The sequence below is a fragment of the Sitodiplosis mosellana genome, unplaced genomic scaffold (assembly GCF_009176505.1).
Source record: "Sitodiplosis mosellana isolate CC-2019 unplaced genomic scaffold, AAFC_SMos_1.0 Smas_scaffold_6226, whole genome shotgun sequence".
Lineage (NCBI taxonomy): Eukaryota > Metazoa > Arthropoda > Insecta > Diptera > Cecidomyiidae > Sitodiplosis > Sitodiplosis mosellana.
The window spans coordinates 16882682-16905916 of NW_022601467.1; the positions used below are offsets into that span (position 1 = coordinate 16882682).

Below are 23235 nucleotides of genomic sequence, written 5' to 3' on the forward strand. Positions count from 1 at the left end.
AGAGAGAGAGAGAGAGAGAGAGAGAGAGAGAGAGAGAGAGAGAGAGAAAACGAGAAAATTGCACAAAAAAGCGAATATTTACTAAATTGCATTGTCTTTCAGTTGGAGGGCAAGAGGTAAGGATGTCAAAATTGACAACAATAAAAAAAAGACTTAAGAAGAGATAGAAGAACATAAACCAAATTGAATGAAACAAAAACCAACTACAGAACCAAAAACAAAAATCTATCGTCTACTTTCTCAGAACGGAAAATCAAACGGAGGAAACTGAATAAATAAAAGGAAGAAAAAGAACTGTTTCTAAAAAATGAAAATATTGATTTTGAATTAAGTTTTTTGAGTATGAAGAACGTACTGTTTTGAATCCACGATACATAACTCGAATCTCTTGTCGCGTGAATTTTGTTTGGCGACAAAGGTCCTCCAATGCGACGGGAATTGGTTTTGGTACACGAGTCGTTTCTAACTCATAAACTACTTCTTCAACGGGACTTTCTGGTGGCGTTGCCATTTCGCGTGCGTTTTGTATGTGTTTAATTTAATCAATTTAATTTATTATTATTATTTCTTGGTTTTTGGTTTTAGTTATTGTTATTTCAATAAGTTTTGTTGTATTTATGCTATTTCTATGTTTGTGTGTGTGTGTGTTTTTAACAATTCATTCAATTTAATTCCTTGGTTTCATTAGTGGTTTTCTTTATTTGATTTTAATTAAATTAAGTCGTTTTGCTTTTTTTTGTCTCTAGATAGATCTAGGCTAAGCTACTTTATTATTCATTGAGTTGGTTGTTATTTATTGAATGTTAAGTACTTGTTGTTTAGTTTGTCGTAAACTTTCGTAAATATATATATATATATATATATGTATATTCAAAACATACGATTCAAAACATGACTCTCTCTATATGTATATATTTAGATATATCTAATGTTGACTATTTTGGAGGGGTTGAGTGAATGTGAACCAAATATGAGCTTCACTAAATGAATTGATTCTGAATCGCAACACATAGATTCAACTCAACGCATAAGAATAACGGAAATCATTTCGAACGTACGAACAAACATAAAAGACGAAAAAGAAAACAATCACGTTCACTTTCTAATTTAGATGCAAAAATTAAAATTTAAATTGGATTTTTCCATTATAATTTCATTTTTTTATTGTTGTTATTGTTACGGATTATTTTGTTCTATTTTACTCTCGGCAAAAGGAGAACTAATTCCACTGTGGATGTGTTTGGGTGGGCTTTTCTTCTGTTTTTCTTCTTCTTCTTCTGTTTTTCTTCTTCTTCTTCTTCTTCTTCTTCTTCTTCTTCTTCTTCTTCTTCTTCTTCTTCTTCTATTTTATTGTACTGGACTTTTATTCCAAAATTATGAAACGAAACCCAACCGAAACGCGGCACAGATCTACTCACAGCTCAACCTCTGCCGCCGCCAACGACGACGTGTTTTTTGTCTTTCCTTTCCAAATACACAACAATCTACCACATCGTTATTTATAAATAATTTAATAAAATTCGTGTGTTTTCTGGTCTCTCTCTCTCTCTCGCTATTATGTCTATGTATGGGTGGATGGTTGATGGTTGTAGTTGTTATAGTTGCTTGTTAGTAGTACTATATTATTTCTAAAAGCAAAGAAAAACGGTTTTGGTTTGGCTTTGGTTTTGTTTAGTATGGATGTAGGTGCGTTTCCACTGTGAATGAAATGAAAAAAGAAGAAACAAACAGGGATAGAATGAAGTGAAAAATAGATAGAGAGTAGGGGAGTGAATGTAATTAATGTTTAATTTGTAATGTTGCTCTAATGAATGAACGCATGCAAAAAAGACGAGTTTATTTTAGTGTGTGTTGATTTTTTTTTTGATTTTTTTTTAATTTGTAGTTCTTTTTACGGCGATTGATGTCTTTCATAAAATGATAGGCCTTGTATAACGACAACGACAAATTTTAACAACAACAACGACGACGACGACGACGACGACGACGACAACAATAACAACTCAATCTCGCACGCATACACATTCTCTACATAAATGAAAATTAGAATAAACGGTAGGGGGTAGGGAAAAAAAGCACATCACATTTCCCACGAAATTGTATATCATGGGACAAACAACAACTGTTACGCAAACGATACCGAAACACACCATCGAAAATAAAGTAGGAGCAGCACCGAAAAAAAAACAATAACAAAACAAAAACTCAATGGACATTTTATGTGGAGAAACACACACCCCACACACCAAAGGAGAAGAAAAACAAATGCGAACAGACAGACATGGGGCATACACAGCCAGTACATACAAATACACGCACCATTCGATTCTGATAAATGAAAACCAATCGAATTACCAATATTAATTTATTGGCTGGCTCACATGCTGATCCAATGAAGCGTAATCACGATAATCGCACGCATAGATTATCGAAAAATGGCCCAATGATAGTCGATATTGCACATAACGAGATCGAACACAGGCGGATGCAATCGAACCGAATACGATTTGAAATACACCGAGTGCGACGAACATCACAAACGAACCAAAAATAAACGGCATTAAACACAGTCTCGTTCTTGAAGCCACCACTGACGCACAAAATCACTGTGCACAGAGAGAATGAACAGAAAAAAATAGCACCCAATCACAAGACGAAAGTTTTTTAAACAACTTGAAAAGCCAGACTCCGTTTTCTCTTACGTTTTTCACTCTCTTGGCATTTTTCGGATTCGGTGTTTGGATTTTCTGTGTCTGAAAAATGTTGAACATAAGAACAAGTACATCGAAAACGTTTCGTTGAAAATCAGGATATTCGTCGTAAATAATGAACGAACGTGAAGGAATAAAAAAAAACAGCACATGGATTTTAAAATGGGTGAAAATATTAGCGATATCTTGGCATGTTTTCCATAATTTTCATGATGTGTCCTTGTGACACACGCACGTTATTGCTTCACACATTACATATTCATAATGCACTGGAAATTACGAACGTAAATGAGATCGCGGCTAAATACAACGTGAAACTTTCGCCAAGACAAAAAACTAACAGCGAAAATAAAAAGCATTGATTGCAAGAGTGGCGGCAGGAGTGAGAGCGAGTAGCACCGAAACGAAATAAGGCACGCGAATGAATGAAAAACCGTTAAAATAATTTTGCGATACACAATTAAATTATGCCCATGATCATCATATCACATCACATCACAGCAACACTCGATGTGTCGGTTGGTTGGTTCGGTGGTACGTTTCGCTTGGCCTCCGCGTGCAGACCAAACCAACCGTTTTGTACATGCAGGATTTTATCGCTTGAGAATCATTCGTTCGCGTACAGAGAGCGAGAGCATACCATACGACGACGACGACGTTCTGTCAGGCGTGTGTAGTTGTGTGTAAACATACAAATATATGTATATTCTTTTTGATACACAGTACAGCACCATCAGCAGCACATCGTGCATTCGATTTCTATATTGATTACGCGCGTCTGTGTCTGTATGCTTTTCATTATTCGGCTTAGGGCCATTTCTTCCCGTATCGTATCGTATCGTATCGAGTCGAGCACCACATATTATATACTGACGTAGATTGAATCTAGTTAAAGTTATGTTTATGTTTGTATGACTGTTTAACTTTCTTCTGTATCCCGTATCGAATCATGCGCAAAAATACTAAACTTACCGTGAAAAGCTTTACATCAGAGTATCACGCGCGCTTTCAGACTCTCTGTTTCGCACGTTCACACATATAAGCTAACACACACGCACACACACACTATACACTCATACATACATAGGTACGTACCACACGTACACAAGATATTATATTCACAGCTGCACGCACAACCACACACACACACACACACAGCCACCATTCGTCACAATCACCGTCACCGACAACCAGCAGCAAAATATGAACGATTTTGAGTGTTTAGTGAGTCTTCAGGTCCTCATCTTGTGCCGTTTTGCATTCAATTCGTGTTTGAAATGGTTTTTTTTTTCATGTACACAGGAATGACACACGCAAATGATCCTAGACAAATTGTGACGACGGCACGAAGAGAAGCATGGAGAACACTGAGAATAGATAGATATATATCACACATGCATATGGCAAATGATGAGAGCCCACGAAAAATGGCAACAACAACAACAATCGCAATCGCAATAACAGAAACTAGCAAATTTCGTTTCTATCCAAAAATGAAAATTGTTCAATAGTGGCGACTGGAATAACGCTAAATCATACTGCCTGCAAAAGCAGCCGAATTAAAAACACTCCGTTCCAACATCTAAATAACGTAAATGCCAAATGAAAAAAAAGAAGAAGATAAGAAGACAGAGAGAAAAAATAATAATTTAAACAACTGTGTGACACTATCGGCAGGAATGCGAAAAACACGGAGGAAACAGTGAGAAAACAGAGCAAAAGCAAATGCAGCCATCACACACGATAAATGTGTGTACACAACGGTTCTATTCAATTTCATTTCATTATTCTGCACTTGTTCACTATCCTCGCGCTATTCGTCTGATACGAATCCCATTGTTTTCCACTTTTCATTTTGTTGTTGCCACTTTTTTCTCTCTTCTTCTTTTTCCATTTCGTTTTATTATCCTCTTCCACTCTCTGGTTGTTTTCAAATGTCTACTTTTCTTGCATTTTTCCATGCGTTCGCATGTGCATCGTGCATTGTGCATCGTGCATATATGCAAAGCAATTGCTATCGCTGTACAGCACGGTACGTGTAGAAAGAAGTATGCTACGATGTGTACATATATATATATATATATATATATATATATATAGATGTTGATGATCTACAAATGTTTATGAAACAGGTGAGAAATTAGCCGAGTTTTGCTACGTTCACTAGTTTAACTATTCGCTACAATTTGATGTGCATGCATTTGGAAAGCTTTCTTTTTAAATAAATGAAAGGCGCTATCATTTTCCTATATCAAGAAAAATATCAAGTTTAACCATTTAATCGCAATGAATGGTGATCTGTGTTACCTGTGTATGTGTTGGTGTGTGTATGAGTGTGTTGGTGGTTTGGAGGTAATTGTTGTTAAGCAATCGAACAGACGTTAGTTGATGATTTGCGTTGATTTGTTGTTGCTATCTCTGCTGCTGCTGCTGCTGTTGCAATGGTTCGATGATTTTCTCACACAAGTCGTTGGGTGCTTTCGTCACACTCTATCTATTCTCTTGCTTCGCTATCTCGGTATGTTTCGGCAGCTCTCAAACAACGGTATCGTCTTTCACTTTTCCTTTCTTTATTTTTATGCACACAGGACTCTTATTCTCTGTCGTTTGTCTTCGTTTTTGGTGTGTTCGCTTTGCTCTTTCGTTTGTTTCGTTGTAACGTTTTTGTGTAAGAGGATTCTGCAAATATATTTAGCTGGCAAAACTGATTGAGCTATTGAGCTATTGAACGACCGAGTGAGATAGAGATAGAGAGAGAGAGTGTGTCTGTGTGTGTGTATGTGTGAGTGAGAAAGAGAGAAAAGAGAGCTAAGTCGGTGGTGTGCTTTTGCAAATAGCTACGGGTTGCTTTGGCTTGTAATAATGCCAGGCTATTGTACCACTTGTCGCGGCGTGCTTTCGCGCGCGCGTTATATGTATTGCGCCCAACAACAACACCAACACGACTAATTACTACGAAACTTTGAAGACCATATATAATCGTGTCCTCGGAACATGCTTTCAGCACTTGTTTTATGTTTAAAAATAATATTTGTATTCCTGTGCGCTCCACTATTTTCAGTAGACGACGGCTGTCGGAATGTATAATGTATGTTTTATATGATGTGTATTTGATTTATTATGCATACTTGTGAGCGTTTAGCTTCTTTTTCTTTTTATTATACCCTCACTCCGATTATATTTTCACTCCTTTTACAATTCCAACACGGTGTTCACACTCGCACATCTATACATTTATGTTGTGTTATGTTTCAATTTCAGGCTTTGGCATCGGGGAAGCCGAAAAAAATAAAAAGAGCACACACTAACTATTGCTGTGTCAGGAGGCAAAACGGCTCAAAGTGTAAAAGACAATGGCCGAGGTGAAGGAGTGAAAGGCTGGGACAGAGAGAAAGAGCGAGAGTGAGAGAAGCAGAGAGAGAGAGAAATACACAAACTGAAACAAAAAAAAAACACACTCAATTCAGATTAGGTTTATGATTTCAGTTCGTTATGTGTAAGTTCGTGTGCAACGCTTTCTTCCTTCCTCTGCTGCTGCTACTGCTGCTGCTGTTGTTGTTGTTGTTGTTGCTGTTTCCGTTTTTTCGTTTCACTTTGCAATAACTTTGAATTTACATATTGTTAGCATTTTAAAATTACTCGTATTAATGCATTGTATTTTGGTTGCCATATAATTTTCGACCATTTCAATTTAGCACAGTTTAATTTTAATTTATTACGACTTTTTGCGCTTGTTGATTGTTGATATAATTTCTACAAGAAATTTATTAAGCTGGATTCCTGCCTATCTCCTGTGCTTTACTTTCCTCTCTCTCTTTCTCTATTACGTTTATCTTTTCGATTTATATATATTCTCGTTGCTTGCACTCTTCTCGCCTTTAGTTCCTTTCACTTTTCACCGTGATTCAATCTTCTTCATTTCTTCCTTTCTTCTGCTTCGTTTCTTTTAATTTTATTCTCAAATTGCACTGCTTGTAACATCGATGTGATTGGCGTTGCTCTTCTCTTTTACAAAAAAAAAAACTTATTTATGATTGAACAATATTGCTATTAAACTCGATTTTATTATTGCACTGTTTGAGATGTTTTATTATACGTGTATTGGTTTGAATGTGGGTATGCGTATACGACTATTTTTTATTCCTCTTTTTTTTCTGCAAACGTTCATTTTATTTCCTCTTCTCTTTTATTTGCTGTTTATTAGCATTTGGTGATATGGGCACCAAATTTGCAATCCGAAACGAAATGATTTAGGCGTGATTTGGTGTTTATTTAAACAGAACAGCATTAAAACGGACATTCAATCGAATTCGTTTATTATTTTATTTATTTTTGTAAAAGAATATCCAAAAATACCATTTTTTTCTCCAAATGTTTTCCACGGATTTGTCACACTTTTTCGTATATACAATCAATCAAATTAAAAAAAAAAGAGAGAGACAAAATTCGCAGGCTATCCAAACCCCCCGAAAATGGAAACATGCACAACGAATTCTTTTTTCTCTCTTCACTTTCTGTTGGATTGCTTTCTATTATCGCGCCGCTACCACCGCCGCATACAATGTAAGAGAAAATCTTACCCGGACTGTGAGCGAAATATTTTTCTGCTTATGAAGAAAAGGCAAAACCACCAAGAATAAGCAGCCAGCTATGGAAAGCGAGACATGAGCCAAATGGATGGGAAAATACATAATGATGTATATGTGTATATAAGCTAGCGAGAAGGCACATGCATTTTCCAAACAGCATTTCATACAACGAGAGATGAGGGTGTTCAATGTTCATTTAAATAATAACCGAACGGGTGTTTCTATCGCGTTTGTGTAGCTGATTTCTCGAATCGCTACCAAATTTTTAACTGGAATAATTGTTGGTAATTTTCGAATTGCACGAAAAACAAACGGACAGTATCAATTTGACACTTCGCACAGAAAAATTGAATATCCACCAAGACAAATGGTTTACAGCATAAATATATATTCTGCCGATTGAACTTTCGGAACGCCCTGTATGTTTGACATATTTTCTTGCACGGACTTTTTGCGCGCGCATTTGTTCCAAGTTATTTTGTTCGGATACACACACGCACACCAATACCCCTGCACAATTCCACAAATCTACAACACACGCACGTCCAGCACACAGAGTACGTATGTAAATAAATCTGTGGGAAATTAAAGGAGGGAGTAGAAATGTTACATTCGAGCATTTGTTGTTGTTGTTGCTGTTGCTGCTGCTGGTGGTGGTGGTGTTGAGAAGAGAAAAAGCTATCTTCTTGATTGCAAAGCGATTTACGTATGTTTTGAGGCTCTCAAGTGATACGTATTTGCCATGATAATGTTGCTTTCTCTCTCTCGCTCGCTCTCTCTCTCTCTCTCTCTCTCTTCAGTGACGAGCTTTTATTGCCGTTCTTTTTTTTGTTCGTTGTTTGTCTTCAACGTCAGCCACAATATTTCTCAATTGAAAACTGACACACAAGAAGCGTATAAAACATTTGGCATGGTTAAATGATGGCAACTTGAAGGAAAAATCAAGTCATCCGTAACGTGTATATCGGCAACTATAACACCCGATTCTTGGCACGGGTCCATATTTGGCGAAGAGGATGGCTCAAGTTGGCGCGCGCTCACACTGCATTTAATTTACGTCGTCTTAATATTTATGTGCTGCCGTTTGAATGACGTTGAACAGCTGATCGTCCACAATGTGGCGCTAACAAGAATAACTCACAAGAAAAATGGACACATTTCTTCACACAAGAAATATATATATTTCATATGCGAATTCCATTGCCGTTCGTTTTTTTTTTATTCTTCATTCATTTTTACGATTATTATTTCCTTCTCATCGATAACGTGCATTTTTGTGCAAAGAGAAGTTTTAATTCATTCGAAAGAGAAAGCGAGCGAGAGAGAGAGAAAAAGGAAGAAAATATGGAAAAATAAGCAATTGCAACCTTTTATTAGGACATTATGGCAAATTTATTGCGACGTTTATATTTATACAATTAGCATAAATTCCATTTTGGTTTTCCACTTTATTGGTTTTTGCCATATATCGTTCTCTTTCCTTTTTACTTTCTTTAAAGTAGTTTTCTGGTAAATAACTGAACGACTTATGAGTTCCGGAAGAGATTGTTGTTGATTTAACTTAGATGTTTTTGTGGCCTATGGTTTTTATTTGATGGTGTATTTCATTTGAAATTTCACTTGATCCATTTGTATATGGTGAAAAAAAACGAAGAACCGTTACACATTTTTTTTTCAGTCGCACTCTGATATGCCCATACGTAATTACGTAATAACGAGGATTTCGATAAGCTTTTCCACATTTTCCGTACTTGGAAAGCGCTTACGAAATAGGAAAGCTCGTCAGTGTCGCGCGCGCAAACCAAAAAGCTTTTAAAAATCTTTTACCATGAACACACCGTTTGGCTGTTAGAGAGTTTGTCTCTCGGTTATTGCGGCGGATATTCTATCACATGCATACAGGCCCACACACAGTCTGTGTCTCAGAGAAAAATATATAAAACCAAAGTCATAAATTGAATTGTGTGATTCCGGCTAAATTAAACACTTTCATGAAGCACACCACACACAGAGAGAGAGAGAGAGATCATTAATATGTAAGTCAAAATGGTTTGATGGTATTTTCAAGAAAATTACTGATAAATTCCCATAAACGCTTTGATATGTGTCCTTCAAATAAATATTCCAGATAGCCCAAGCGGCATGTTCTGAAAGCCATAAGCCGAGATTGCTTTTGAAATGTGCATAATTTAGATTCTTTCTTAATAGTATTGGCAATTCCATTCAGTGTCTGCTCCTCGCTCCCATATTCTCTCTCTCTCTCTCTCTTACTCCCTATCTCGCTAAAATGCCAAAAATGGCACATCATTCAACTCAAGGGAAAAATTAACATTTTGCACTTGGTTGTATTGTGCTGTAATGTGCTGTATGCGTGTGTGTTTGTGTTTCATTTCCCTTTGTTGGTCGTGTTGATGTGTCATATCGGCGCTCTGTTGTCTTGCCAGAAAGCCGTAATAAGCATCATCGCTTAAATGTCCATAAAATACATAGGAGGCTGAAATAGAGCGAATTGTCGACGACGACGACAACGACGATGACAACAAAAGCTAGCACCGTTGTCGTCGTCCAACGATGACACAATATGGGGTAGCAAGCATAACAAATTGTTTTACTTATATATATAATGTAATATATGCTCGTGATTTAATTATTGTTATTAGCGGATATTTTTTTTTGCACTCTCGCTGCTCTATTGCCACTTTTTGTAGCTGATCAACGCATCACGTGTGCTAAATGGGCAGCTCTCTTGATGGCAGCATACAATTTAGTACGCTCATCATTTACAGCAAACCGAGCATTTGTTATACGTTATTCAGTTCGACGTGTAGCACTTTTTGTTTTCATTTCATGTTGAAGCGCAATTTTTCCCTCTCTCTCTCTCTGTGTGTGTGTGTGTATGTATGTGTGTGTGTCCATTCAATCGACTTTCGCCTTTATTCAGACCAACAGCAAAAACAAAAATTCGTTTTGGCTGAAGGGCTGCGTTATGGGTGTGTTTACATTTGATTGATTGCCCATAATTGGCAGCTACGACTGCTAGTGCCAAACGTAAATGGACAGCAGCGACAAGTCACATAATACTAAATGCATCCATTCCCATTAAGGCTTAATGTAATTTGTTCGCGCGGAATTTGAAAACAATGAAAAATGAATGGGTGCGTTTAATATTATGCAGCATACTAGCGATAGTCGATTGGCAAAAAAAGCGTTACAATTTATGAGCTCATAGCACATTCTTTGTTTTTGTGCTCCCACTTTATCCGTTTCAATCGGACTCACCTATTTCGACTTGATTTTGAAGGAACTACAAAAGCTTTGTATATATTATTTCTAAACATAACGAAGAAAAACCACAATGCATTAAATACGAAACATCAACAATCCTTTGACTCGATTCTATTTCGAACCGGCTTTGAATTTCGCATCGAACGCGATTCAAATCTATATGGTGTAACAATTTATGCGAACATTTATCTATACGCCTTGTTTTCGCCTTCACTCCTAGCGAACGGAAGTGTTTCCATTTGTGTTATGAGATTTAATGACTGCTACCGTCCAAACGATAGAAGAAGAAACAAAAGCGACAACAACACTCCCCATCACCACCGGTGTGGAATGAAATAATTTCTATTTCTGAATTGATTTTGCCAACAACAGATCCAGGCTGAGAAACGAGAGAGAAAAATGTGATAAAAAAACGGGTATGTGCGCGTTTCCATGTGAAAATCCAATAAATTCACCGCGTTTTGTTTTTCGCACTTGTTTATTTGTCGAAATAGGATTTTCTCTTACTGTAATAATAAATATTCGTTTCATGATATTTATTTATAGCAAATCCGATGAAATACCACGGAAACACCGTGTTCAATTTTATGACGGACCCATTGGAATCATTTTATTACCACACAAACACACACTTCGATTCCAATGAATCACAAATTCAAGCAAACATACCCTTTTTGCCGTTTGCTCATAATTCGCACTCTTCTTAGACTCACCAGTCTAAATTAATTCGTGTCATCAGGAATTATATATATATATATATGTATATATAATGACACAATTCAAACGGAATTCACACATGAGTAGTTGTTAAAAAACGACAACATTTATTTGTACCGCAAAGTCTAATACATGGAAAGATTTTTTCAATCTATGATTAACCCTCAACTGCATAAGCCCGCCTTTTGGCGGGCATCATTTAAACACCTGTATAATGTGAATCGTACGGCGGATGACATTGCTTCAAGGGGAATTTTTATTTGTCAATGTTTTTTCTTTATTTTTGTCTTTGTCGTCATTTGTCTATGTCGTACGATTGGTGAGTTATAAACAAAAATGTGCACGAAAACGAAAATTTGACAAAATAAATTATTCGGTTTCCAAATTAGACATATTTTTGACACTTTTAAACAATGGATTTCATTGTTCTCTGACTTATTTCTATCGCATTTCCTGACTAAACCATGGGAAATCTAGGATTATGAATATTTTTTTCGTTATCTATGGCCAAAAATCAACCAAATACCAGTACTCCCAGTCCTAGGAAAAATGCATGCAGTTGAGGGTTAAATTTAAATAAAACACCTTAAAGTGACTTTCCTTTTTCAAATTTCAAACATAAATCAATATGAATATTTATTTATAAATGAAATTTTGTTTCGGATGCATTTCGACATTTGTCATCCTCAGCGAGTATCAAATTACAGTGGACTCAGCTCTCCGTTTGCAAAAAATATACACAGAGAGCAAAATATGTAACAATGTGTTGTGGTGCGAGTGCACGCCAAAAAATTACAACAACTAAAACAATAAAACTCGGTGTGACCGAAAACAACAGCTACTTGAAATAATAATCATAGATTGAAAAAAAAATCTTCCCAGAAATTCACACATTCCAATTTTAATCACTCCAATGAAATGGAACGAAAAAAAAGCCCATTGTGTTACTGAAGACAAAAAAAACATAGCCTGATACGTTCTATTTCTGTTTATCATTTAATAAAATTAAATGAACAGTCAATTCAAAATCAATTTAGTTCATCGACGAAGTCATAATCACATGGGAATATTGACCGCGTTGGAGGAATTTTTTTTTAATCAATCAACGCACGTACAACCTATATATACATACAACCATGTATTCACGATTAATGTGTATGGTATTCATTCATCTCTATATACAATATAGTGGATGCGCGACGGAAGGCGATTTATTTTCAAAAAAGTAAATCGATGAAATCATTATTGTTCGACTAATATCCTTTCGAAAAATATTAAGTGGTAAGTTTTTGACGCCGTGTACATGACAAGGGCAATGTATGTTTCGTTCAGTTTTTGTTTTCTGTGGTTTTTGTTCTTGACTTGCTTTGCTTTGCTTTGCTTTGCTTGTGCACCCGAATAGTGAATAAACATTATTTTGATAAATCGTTAACGCTGCGTGCTCAACCGAGAAAATGTACAAAATATTCAATGTTTATTCATGAAATCTGAAACAAATCGCATCGTTATGAGTGTGTAGCCATTGATGGTAATAACACGTCAAAATGATTCGGGCGAAAAATAAACAGAAACACACTCGCATATACGAATTTATCGATATGACGATAAATAATATCAGGCAAAAGTTTATCGTTTGCCGTGCAATGGCTTGAGAGATGAAAAGAAATTCCAAATCGTTCCATTCCGATGTTATGACTGATATTCAGGCAGCCACAAAGCGTTTTATCGAGCTTTTATTCGATCATTTGGGTGACAGTCTGAAATGGGATCGGAAAACCAAATCTATCTCTCTTTATCTCCCCGTGTGCTGCTCTTGCTCTTGCTCACGCTCTCTCTCTCTCTCTCTCTCTCTCTCTATCTCTATCTCAGCTGACTCGTGATATATAGAAAAAGTTTTCATAATACACACACACGCACCCATTTCAATTGAACCTGAACAAAGGGCGCTTTTTAGCACAGTTACACTGTATAGGCAGGCCCCTTGATACAAATCATAAGACACAAAATTGAATTCAGATATCCATGCCATTCACTGCTCACAATTAAGTCTCTCACCCAACATTGCTTTTATGCATCGTTCGTCAGCGAGAGAGAGAACGAGAAAAAAATTGTTTCCTTCCGTTGCCATCACAATAACAATCCCAATGTATTTTCGAATGAATCGATTTTCTTGTTTTTTTCGTGGCTCAACAATGACGAGAGAGAGGGATCCAAATACCACTTCTGAATCAGAGATATACGTTTTTTTGTTCTTTCCTTCTTTTTCAACTGACATTGAATGCTCCATGTAGACTATTGAAACTGACTCACTTTTCTCCGCGCAACTTAGTTCGATCGGTTCGAAAGCTCATAATTCATTCACTTGCAGCGACACATTAAATTTGTCTCTGTTGTTCCCTTCTTCGTCCGCGACACTTTTGGTGAACGAGTGCAAACTTGAAGGAATGCCAAAAGTTTTGCTCATAAATAAGGCGACAACACACATACACACATACACATAAGCACAAGCACATACAAAAAACTGGCTTAACTTCAAGGTGTCACCAGTATAGTATAGACAAGTGCTTTAGTCAATTTAAACGATATCGTGTCAAAGTTTTAGCATGACAATGCTTAAAATTAACAGAAAAAAAACGAAGCATAAAAATGTCTCAAAACTTATAGTTTGATGTGTACATAGTTTTAGCGTGCATAGTTACTCTTTGGGCAAATCGAAATTCCGATAGGTTTTTTTTTTGTTGAAATTCATTTTCATGTTTGGTCGTTAAATTGTTCTGAAATGTGTTTCATTTTTGGCGATGCGGTTTTTTTTGTCATCATGTGTATTTATTTATTCATAGCAATAAACTTCCGACGATAGCAGCAGTAGTGGCGGCAGCGGCAGCAGCACGAATAACACAAAAAAACCAATTTAATCTGTACTGTGTTGAGTCTTTTATTTGATTTGGATCGGAATAGAATCCTTTCACGGCAATACAATCAATTAATTGATACCATTTCGAGTAAATACATACGGTGCAGTGATTACATTCGAATTAAATATGGTTGACAAGTGTTATATTGTATTTGTCATTTTGCAATTTTTCTTCAAAACGTCAACAGCGCCATCTAGATCTTTGTAAGATTTGTTCGTTATGAATGGCGTTGTGATGTAACGAAGATATAGGAACTTCGTTTACACGACAGTTTTCATACATATTTGAATTTGAATAGAAGCTGGATGTAATTCATATTGACATAATTTGACTGTATGCACTCTCGGTCTATCGCGTTTATATTCTCCACTCGGTGTTGCCTGCACCAGCCCCCCTCGCCTCCCACACACAAACACAATGAGCACATATATTTCCGAATCGGAATGTGTACATTCGCAGCAGTAATAATGTGTACACAAAATCGGTTTGCATCCGAATATGTGGCAGGCAATCATCATTTGCATTAGTATTCTTCACGCCAAGAATTTCCGCTCGTTGCCGATATGTGTGTGCGTGTGTATGTGAGTGAGCGACAGTGGGTTTAAATGCATTTGTACATGGAATACGCAATGCAATATAAATGTAAAATTTTTGCTACAAAAACGGACGTCATGTTGCACCTATTGGCTTTCAGCCTGAAACAGGATCCGTTACCAAAACCAAACTTCAACACGTTGCTACGCGAAGTACTGACTTAATGAAAATATGATTATGCTTTGACACGCATGCACAATGCACTTTCACATTGGTGACCCTCTTGAAAAAGCCACAGAACAAAGCACGAAGCACGGATCACATACACACACACGGGGTACATCGTTGCAACTGCACATATGAGGGGATTAGAGCGAAAATGTAATACAGAAAAGTTGAGCGGAAAAATGTCGACGATGAATGAGCGGAAAAGGGATAGCTATATAGTAAACTGTATAGTAAACTATAGTGAACTATATAGCTATCTCTTTTCATTTGACATTTTTCCTCTCAACTTTTCTGTATAACATTTTCGCTCCAAACCCCTCATATAAGCAACTACCTGTGGCCAACCCAAACACAATAAACTTCGCATGGACTTTGTCGCGCACATCGGAACTTTTATTTCTGGTTGTTGTTGTTACTGTTGTCGTCGTCGCTTCTTTCAAATCCTTCCGTTGTGCACATAACTTTGTTGTCGGTTCAGTGACTGTAGAAAAGCGATAAAATTCAATAAAGACGGAATTCAAACATTTTTCACTAGCAATTCACTATCCGAGATGCATCCGACAAAGCGAACATTTACTTTAGATAAGCTATTACTGTTCTGCTCTTCCAACAGAGTTGGCACAAAACTTTTTCTTATATGCAAAAACACTTGTCCATGCACAAAATGTGTGTATGCTGTGCTAAGCTGTGCTGTATAGCATAACCCGTTATAACATATACGCCGTTGGAATTCATTGGCATTCGGGCCATTCAGTCGAGCTAAAGTCACATTTAAATTTAACGTTCAGCAAAAATGGATAAGTTTTTTCCTTCATTTCTCTCTCACTCTCTCTATCATTCTCTGTTCATGCATTGTGTGCTAGTTAAACTTTTATTTTGAATTCTCTAATTCTTCAACATTTCATCACTGTCCGAAAGAAAATAGTTTGAAACTTTTGAAAATGCAATTTTATTTGCATGCTAATTGTGGGCCAATTGAAACTAAATTATTATTTGAAACTGCATAATCATTTCATTTGTTTTTGTCGTTCTCGTTCTCGATTCGAGCTTTTTTTGAAAACATGTTCCGTTTCTAGCGATGGGTGTGACGTCATGTTGCGCATCGCACATTAGATATAGAGTACCAGCAATATCGCGGTCCACCAGATGCATATCGATGATTTGATATGCATGCGCTCAATGAAATTTTATTACATTCCGATGCATTTTATTGGCATTTTATTGGCATTTTGCAGTGAAAACATTTTCTAATGCACCACCACCATCTCCCCGCAAGTAAATTGGATAAAAGCTGAAAATTGAAACCGAATTTCTATCGTTTCACATGACGTGCGAAATGACGATGATGAAAACTAGCTCAGTATGCACACCACATGCAAAACGAGATGGGGAAAATATGAAATTTGTTTGATCAATACTTCAAGGATGCTATTCATCGGCTAAGTGATTCCTAGACGATAACAAATTTGAAGGTTTATTTGTTTCTGCTGCCGGTTTAGTTCCAGGCAATATAACACATAAACGTTTTCCCATAATTATTGAAACGATGTGGATAATTTAGTCGGTCGCTATCGTCTCCTTTTCCATGTCAAAAAGATTTATTTTTTGATTATGCAGCCACCCAGTCAATTCTGATACCGAATTGATTATGCTGAGCTTGATATCGAATTGATTAACATAGTGTTTCAAAATCGACTGTATTCGTGCATATATTTCTGCCATTAGACCAAACAACCGGGTCCTATATCTTCAGCTATTTACATCTTTTTGCTGGCAATATATTGCGTTCTAGTGCATTTATTAAATGTATTGCTTCTCTTTCTTTGTGTTTGTTTGTGTGCGTGTGTGTGTGTGCGGATGCCTAAGTAAGGATGTTATGTATCGTTTCCCGTCTTCGAAACGCATCCACATCCGAATCAACATAAACAACATCACAAAGAAAAGGAATGATCAGCATTTATTGTTCGAGCATCCACCAAATACCGACGCTGCACGATTTCGCACATCGCTACAGTTAATTTAAAATTTAAATGATGGATGCGTTTGTTTCCATCAGGATTCTGGGTAAAATTACAGAAAAACGCATAAAATCACCATGAAAACTGTATAGTGAATGAACGATTACGATATTTCAAAATGAAACTGCTTCAATAGAAATGGTTGACATTTATTCAAGGAACATGTATGCATACTATGTGTAATACAGAACAAGTCATGGAAGGTATTTCATTCCTCATTTGCTACATGGCAACAAGAATATTTGAGTTTGGTTCATTTTATCGTTTCCATGACAGTCCAACATATTTTTCCCCATTCTCAATCTAAGCTCAGTACAGATGAATGGGAAAAATGTTTTAAGATAACAATCCATGTTGAAAAAAAAGATGTCATAAAACCCACTTTCGTAGCAATTCTTATGGGAACTTGTCAAACGAAGCGATAATTCGTGAATTGGCATCAAATCAACCTGCTGCGGGGTTGAAATGCGACAATCGCATTGGACGAATTGACACGGGAGATGAAAATGCAAAACGTATCGTAGTCATATACCTACATCGGTCTGAGCATCTACTGTTCCCATGTAGATGTGCCGAATTACGCTGTCATCGCATTAACATGTCTCAACCCAGTTTATGTAATTTAATTATTTGCTTTTCAAACAGTGGCCATATTTAATTGAATTTTGATATAATTATGTGGTTTTGTACTGGTTATTGTTTGGCGAACGAGACAATAGTGTTAATATAGGCAGGCGGAGGCGGTCGGTTTGCATTAGCCCATGAAATCATGCCATTCGATTGAATCAACGCGGCTGAAAGTTAAAATTGAAATTGAAATTGAAAGGATTCTGCTTAATTTGAATATATAATTTTTCCATTCAAAAGTTGGCGATTAATTGTGTGTATACAGTGCTGCGAAAAACTTACTACACTCATTACCACAAGTTCATAAATAATTTTTATAATCCTCTGTCGAGCTGAGTTAACGTTATCATGATACACGATGTCGTTGTATCTGGAGCGAGAGCAAACCAATACAAGCCTAAATAATGGTCTTTTCTAATTTTACTTTCAATTTTCATTTGATGAATTAACAACGATGAACAATTAAATTCAATTGTTTGTTTTTGTTTTGTTTTCTATCAGATAGGTAGATCAACTTTATCCTCATCTATACAATTGAAAGCAATACATTTCTATCTTGGCAAAGAATGAGTCCAAATACACGGAATGAAATTTTACATTTTAATCATTCACTAATTCATTATTGACGAGTTAAATTACAAAGAAATTTAAGAAATGATTCAAAATATCGGCAAAATTCATTTAACAACCTACTCATAAGTTGCAACTTTCATACTACACAACCATAGTAGTTCAACAAAATACTTTGTTATCTCTGATTGCAGCGTACACGGTTGACGATGCATACAATTTTCCGAAAATGCTTCATTTCCATCCGGTTTGGAAGGAACTTCGTTGAATGAATAATTTTTTTCGAATGGTTCATTACTAGGGAAACGGAAAAAGATGCAAATGTCGGCTATGAAATACAAGTATATTTGCCATTGTTATTAGTGCTGATTGAGACGAAGTAACATGAAAACAACAACTATAACAATGAGGTACGAGGCAAAAATGTGTACAAATAATTACGCCAATAGCTCACGTTTGTAATTGGATATTCTTTATGAGAATAAAAATTGGTAATATTAACTTTTGTTAAAACTTCCATCTATCTTTTTTTCCTTCGAAGGAACGATCTTTTCTGATCTTGACCGTATCAAGTTTAGCAGAATGAATTCATGGCATTGAATTTGATTTGCAATGATCAACCAAAAAGAACAGTTTTTTTTTATGTATTTTCATTTGCGGAAATTGGATTTGGTCAAAAAGCTTCAAATTTCTTTGAAGATAGCTTTTGGATAAATAACATTCAACTCAATTCGGTTTTTCTCTACAAACGGAATTCAATTTTATTAAGATAATAATAGAAAATGATGGATCAAAACTAATTACCACAAATTTATGAATATTTGATTAAATCGTTGGTCGGTCCGAATTTTTCGATATCGTAAAGCCAAAGACAATGACCGTGCACTGGGATAAGAGTAAACCGGAACAAAATGAAGTGCTTAAGGTTTTTATGTTTTTTTCTTCGTTAATTCGTTGTGTGGCTTTTTTCGTGCTCTTGACCGAGATTGTGTAATTTTATACGGTTATGAGTAACGGGACCCCCGTTGTTGAGAGAAAAAAAAATGAAATTACTCGGCTGAAATCGGAAGAGTTTAAGTATACTCTGGAAGAAAGAAAGTTGGAAATATCAGTTTCAAATCTAGTGAAAAGCAGATGAGTTGAAGTTTATCTCTGGCACTGTAACTATAGCAAACGATACCTACTGTCGATTCCGTGTGTTCAAATAAAGTATAATACATACCTAAAAAGGAAATTGAGCGAAAATTTCCGTCTTTACTCTTTTGTTCCTTCCATCAACTAGTTTCCTTTTTCAATTTATGACATTTGATATCTTCAACATTCTCGTTACGCTCGCCCCTCTCATCCATTCATTCTGTATGTATCGTATGTATAATATTCAACGCGAATAATGTTGATTTTCGGTTTAATAATTGCCTACCTCCCGATCCCTTGATTATCCAATTTCATTAAAACCGGGCAAACCAAGCAAACATACGACAAAGCAGCGCACGATCAAGTGAGATTCATTGTGACGTCATTCACCGCCATATCGTCGATAATTTATGCAAAAATTCAAAAAAAATTGCTGCTTTATTTCGGTGCACAATTTGCAATACCATTCGTAATGATTGCTTTGTTCAGCTAGAGCTTCAGTTGATTGGAAGTAAATCGACATAAATTGACACGTGCGCACATTCAATGCAATCGTTAGAATGATGCCTGGCAACGTGTAAAGTATCAGCGAACATTTTCATGACACACGGGCTCATTGAAGCGTTCAACATCTAAACGAATTTACAATTAGTACAAAATCGCCTGGCAATACACATACACGTGCAAGAGAGCAAAAGAGCAAGCACCGGTTCGGACATAGAAATATGTTTACGTAGATGTTCTATTTATATATATAAAACTAAACGTCCGTCTGTCTGTCCTACTTTTTTTTATTTCCACGATTTTTTGATTTTTGGTTTTGTTAATGAATATGCCGTTAAAATTCTCGCGGCTTAAATAGCGAATTCACATATCAGTTTTGATTTTCAAATGTAATTTTCAAAAAATTTGAACAAAAATTTTTTTTAAATTTTTTTTCGATACAACGTACATTAATGTGGATTAATGGCAATCATAATATATGCGTATTATTGTTAAAGAGATTTTATTTCATGTAAAAATAAATAAATTGAACAAATTCATAATTCACGTCAGGACAAACAATACATGAGTGAAATTTGTTTTGGATAAAAGAGACTTAAAATGGGGAGAAGACACACGTAGATTGGCTTTATATAAAGTAGCTTGGAAGAGAATCGTTTAAGCTTGAAACACTGATTTAAGAGAAAATATATTGTTTTCTTCAATGCAAGAAAGAATTATGCGGTGGAACAGAAAATGGCTCTGAATTCGAGTGAAAAAAATAAAATAGATATATGTTTATTAAGAGAAAAATTAGAACATTAAATGAATGGGTGGGTGATGATGATGAGTGACTGGAAAATGAAAAAATTATTCGAACTAAAGATAGACGTTATTCAGATTTTTTATCTTTTCATTTGATACGAATTGTATACAATGTTAATTTCGGAGTGTCGCGAAGCGACCTAGCGCCGAAGCCGAGCGAAGCGAGTACTACTTACACTTACGCGTGCGTCTCGCAATGCACGATCGCCCGTTGATACGTTCGTCGCACGGTCGCCCGTACGCGTCTATGCTTTGCATATTTATCTTGCATATTTCTATATCCGAACCGATGCTTGCAAAAGAGTGAGAGTGAGCGATTGAGTGAGAGAGAGAAACAAATACGGAAAGAATGAAAGGCTGGTTCGAATGGAATTGGATATTATTATGCTTTGCACAAATCCATTTGCAAATGAAACCATTTCCAGAATGACGCGGCAAATTGTTTCATCCGTTTGGGTTTTTGTTTGTCAATTTCAATGCGCAGTTATTTGACATGTTTCAATGCAAGCCAGATCAAAAAAGAGGAAGAGAGAGAGAGAGAGAAAGCGGAGCGAACGAGAGTGCACACCAAACTAAAATTTAATAATGTTTATTCAGTTACATAAAACACAAACACTCACAGCGATAGAGAGCGAGAGATAGATTCCCCTTTTTAGCTGCGACTTTCAGGTATTACCAATTTAAATCGGTTGAATAACAAATTGTCCAAAAAACGTGATGCAATGACCAGTAAATCAAATCAACGATAGTTGGAATGACCGCAAATCTGAGAAGAAGAAAAAAATGATGGCCAAAAGAGGAAGTTAACGAGAATGAGATGGACGAAGTCGTTTGCTTGATTTCAGAAGAGAAAAAAAACTAACACCTTGCTGCATCCATCAACGAGAGTTCCGTGTCCGGCGTATTTTCATTCACAAAACCGATGTCACAGTTACTCGGCAAATCGTTTACCACTTCGTGTTATACTTCCATTCTGGTCACAACATAAAGTGCTTTCATGCGCCAAATATTGACTTAGTTGATTGGACTGTGTAAAAACCGATAAAATGTTCGATGAAAAGAGAACAACAACTGCATTCAACGCTGAACGGCAGAACGAAAGGGGTGAAGAGAGAGAAAACTGAATCCAACTAAAAAGAAATCCGCATTTCATTGCAGGAAGTAGAGGACTATGGGCACTATTTGTCGTTTATATGGATAAGAAAAAACAATGGCATATGCTTTTTAGGTTTTATGTTTCCAATTTGGTTGAAGACATGAAAAGGTCGTTAAAAATGTTGATTTTCATTGATCTCTCATTTCATTTTGGCATTTCATTTTAACAACATATCACAACACACATAGAAACGTGTAACGACAATTTTGTCACATTTTTCGTCACAGGTAATATTACCGGCATTTTAACGCCTTTAACGTCGTTTCATGCGAATGTCGTTCTCGTCGCCGTCAATTCTATTCAAACGGGACACAAATAACTTAGAATCAAACCATACGGGGGGGGGGGGGGGTAGGCAGTTAAGTATACGTGTTCACTTAAAATATATAGTATTGTAGAAAGAAAAGAAAATAATATCGAAACAGGAAAGTTGTGAAACTGTTGCCGATCACGAGTACAAACACACACACACACACACACACATACACAACCATATGCACGTACGTTTTGAACAACAAGAGTCCATTAGCGTAAAAAGTCAAGCTCACTCGAGAAGTGAGAGCACATTTTCACCCTTTTTTTAGAATGAAAAAAAAACTGGCAAAGAGCATTCCATACATACATATCGGATTATATTCGGTGATTCGTTCAAATTTCAAGTAAAACGATGCAATCGGTGGTGAATTGGTGTAACAATGACGATTTCACAAAATAAAAAGAAATATGTCTGATTCCATGCTTTCATGCAACAAAACCGTTACATGAAAAATCGTAATTGTTTCGCACCCGAACGGAAAAAGAAGAAGAAGAAGAAAAAGAGAAAAAGGTGAGGAAAGAAAAATCACGCGGCAATACCATTAGTAAAAGCATATTTGTAAATAAGTCTCAGGAATAATGGTACATCACACGCGATACGATCGTCAGTTATGTGTACGTTCGATACTAATGAGACGACATCGATGCACACACCAAATACTACAATGTGCATTTTGTTTATACCGATGAACGTGAAAAAAAAGCGAAATACCAAAACACCAACGTACATGCACACATACGCATCAAGACCGAAAGAGGACGCAACAATGGGAATGAAGAACTTGTACGACGATGTTGTTGTTGGTGGTGGTGGTGGTGGTAATGGTGAAACTGGCGTTGTTGTTTCGAACTTTGAGTCGTTCTTACTTATGTTTTTTTCCTATTCTACTTTTCTATTGACAGCAAATGTGAGTATATCGAAGCACATATTTTTGTTCATTTTGGTCTCGTTGCGTTCGTTTCGTTCGTACGTTGGTACGTTCGTTCCCTTCACCTTGTGTGTACCACAGAGCTCTTGCCTCGCCGTATTGGATTATAGGCGAGAGAGTGAGCATAGCACGGTGCTCGGTTGGCTTTCCACCAAGACACTGATTCTGATGTGTATTGTACTGAAAAAGAGGGTATATT

The 23235-nt window shown here is 36.3% G+C and overlaps 1 protein-coding gene across 2 annotated transcripts in view; it reads right to left on the bottom strand.

The window, feature by feature from the left end:
• Window positions 1-7298, bottom strand: part of LOC129578654 (Kv channel-interacting protein 1-like) — an 11262-nt gene extending 3964 nt beyond the window's left edge. Inside the window, exons 1-2 of one of the 2 annotated variants that reach the window (XM_055467531.1) lie at window positions 5019-7298; window positions 356-495 (exon numbers count right to left, since the gene is read on the bottom strand). In XM_055467531.1, the coding sequence (XP_055323506.1) occupies window positions 356-376 (21 nt within the window). In that variant the 5' untranslated portion in view covers window positions 377-495; window positions 5019-7298. Of the gene's footprint in view, window positions 1-355; window positions 1274-5018 lie in introns of those variants that run through there. The other variant, XM_055467530.1, reaches the window with a different exon arrangement.
• Between the last annotated feature and the right edge of the window lie 15937 nt (window positions 7299-23235).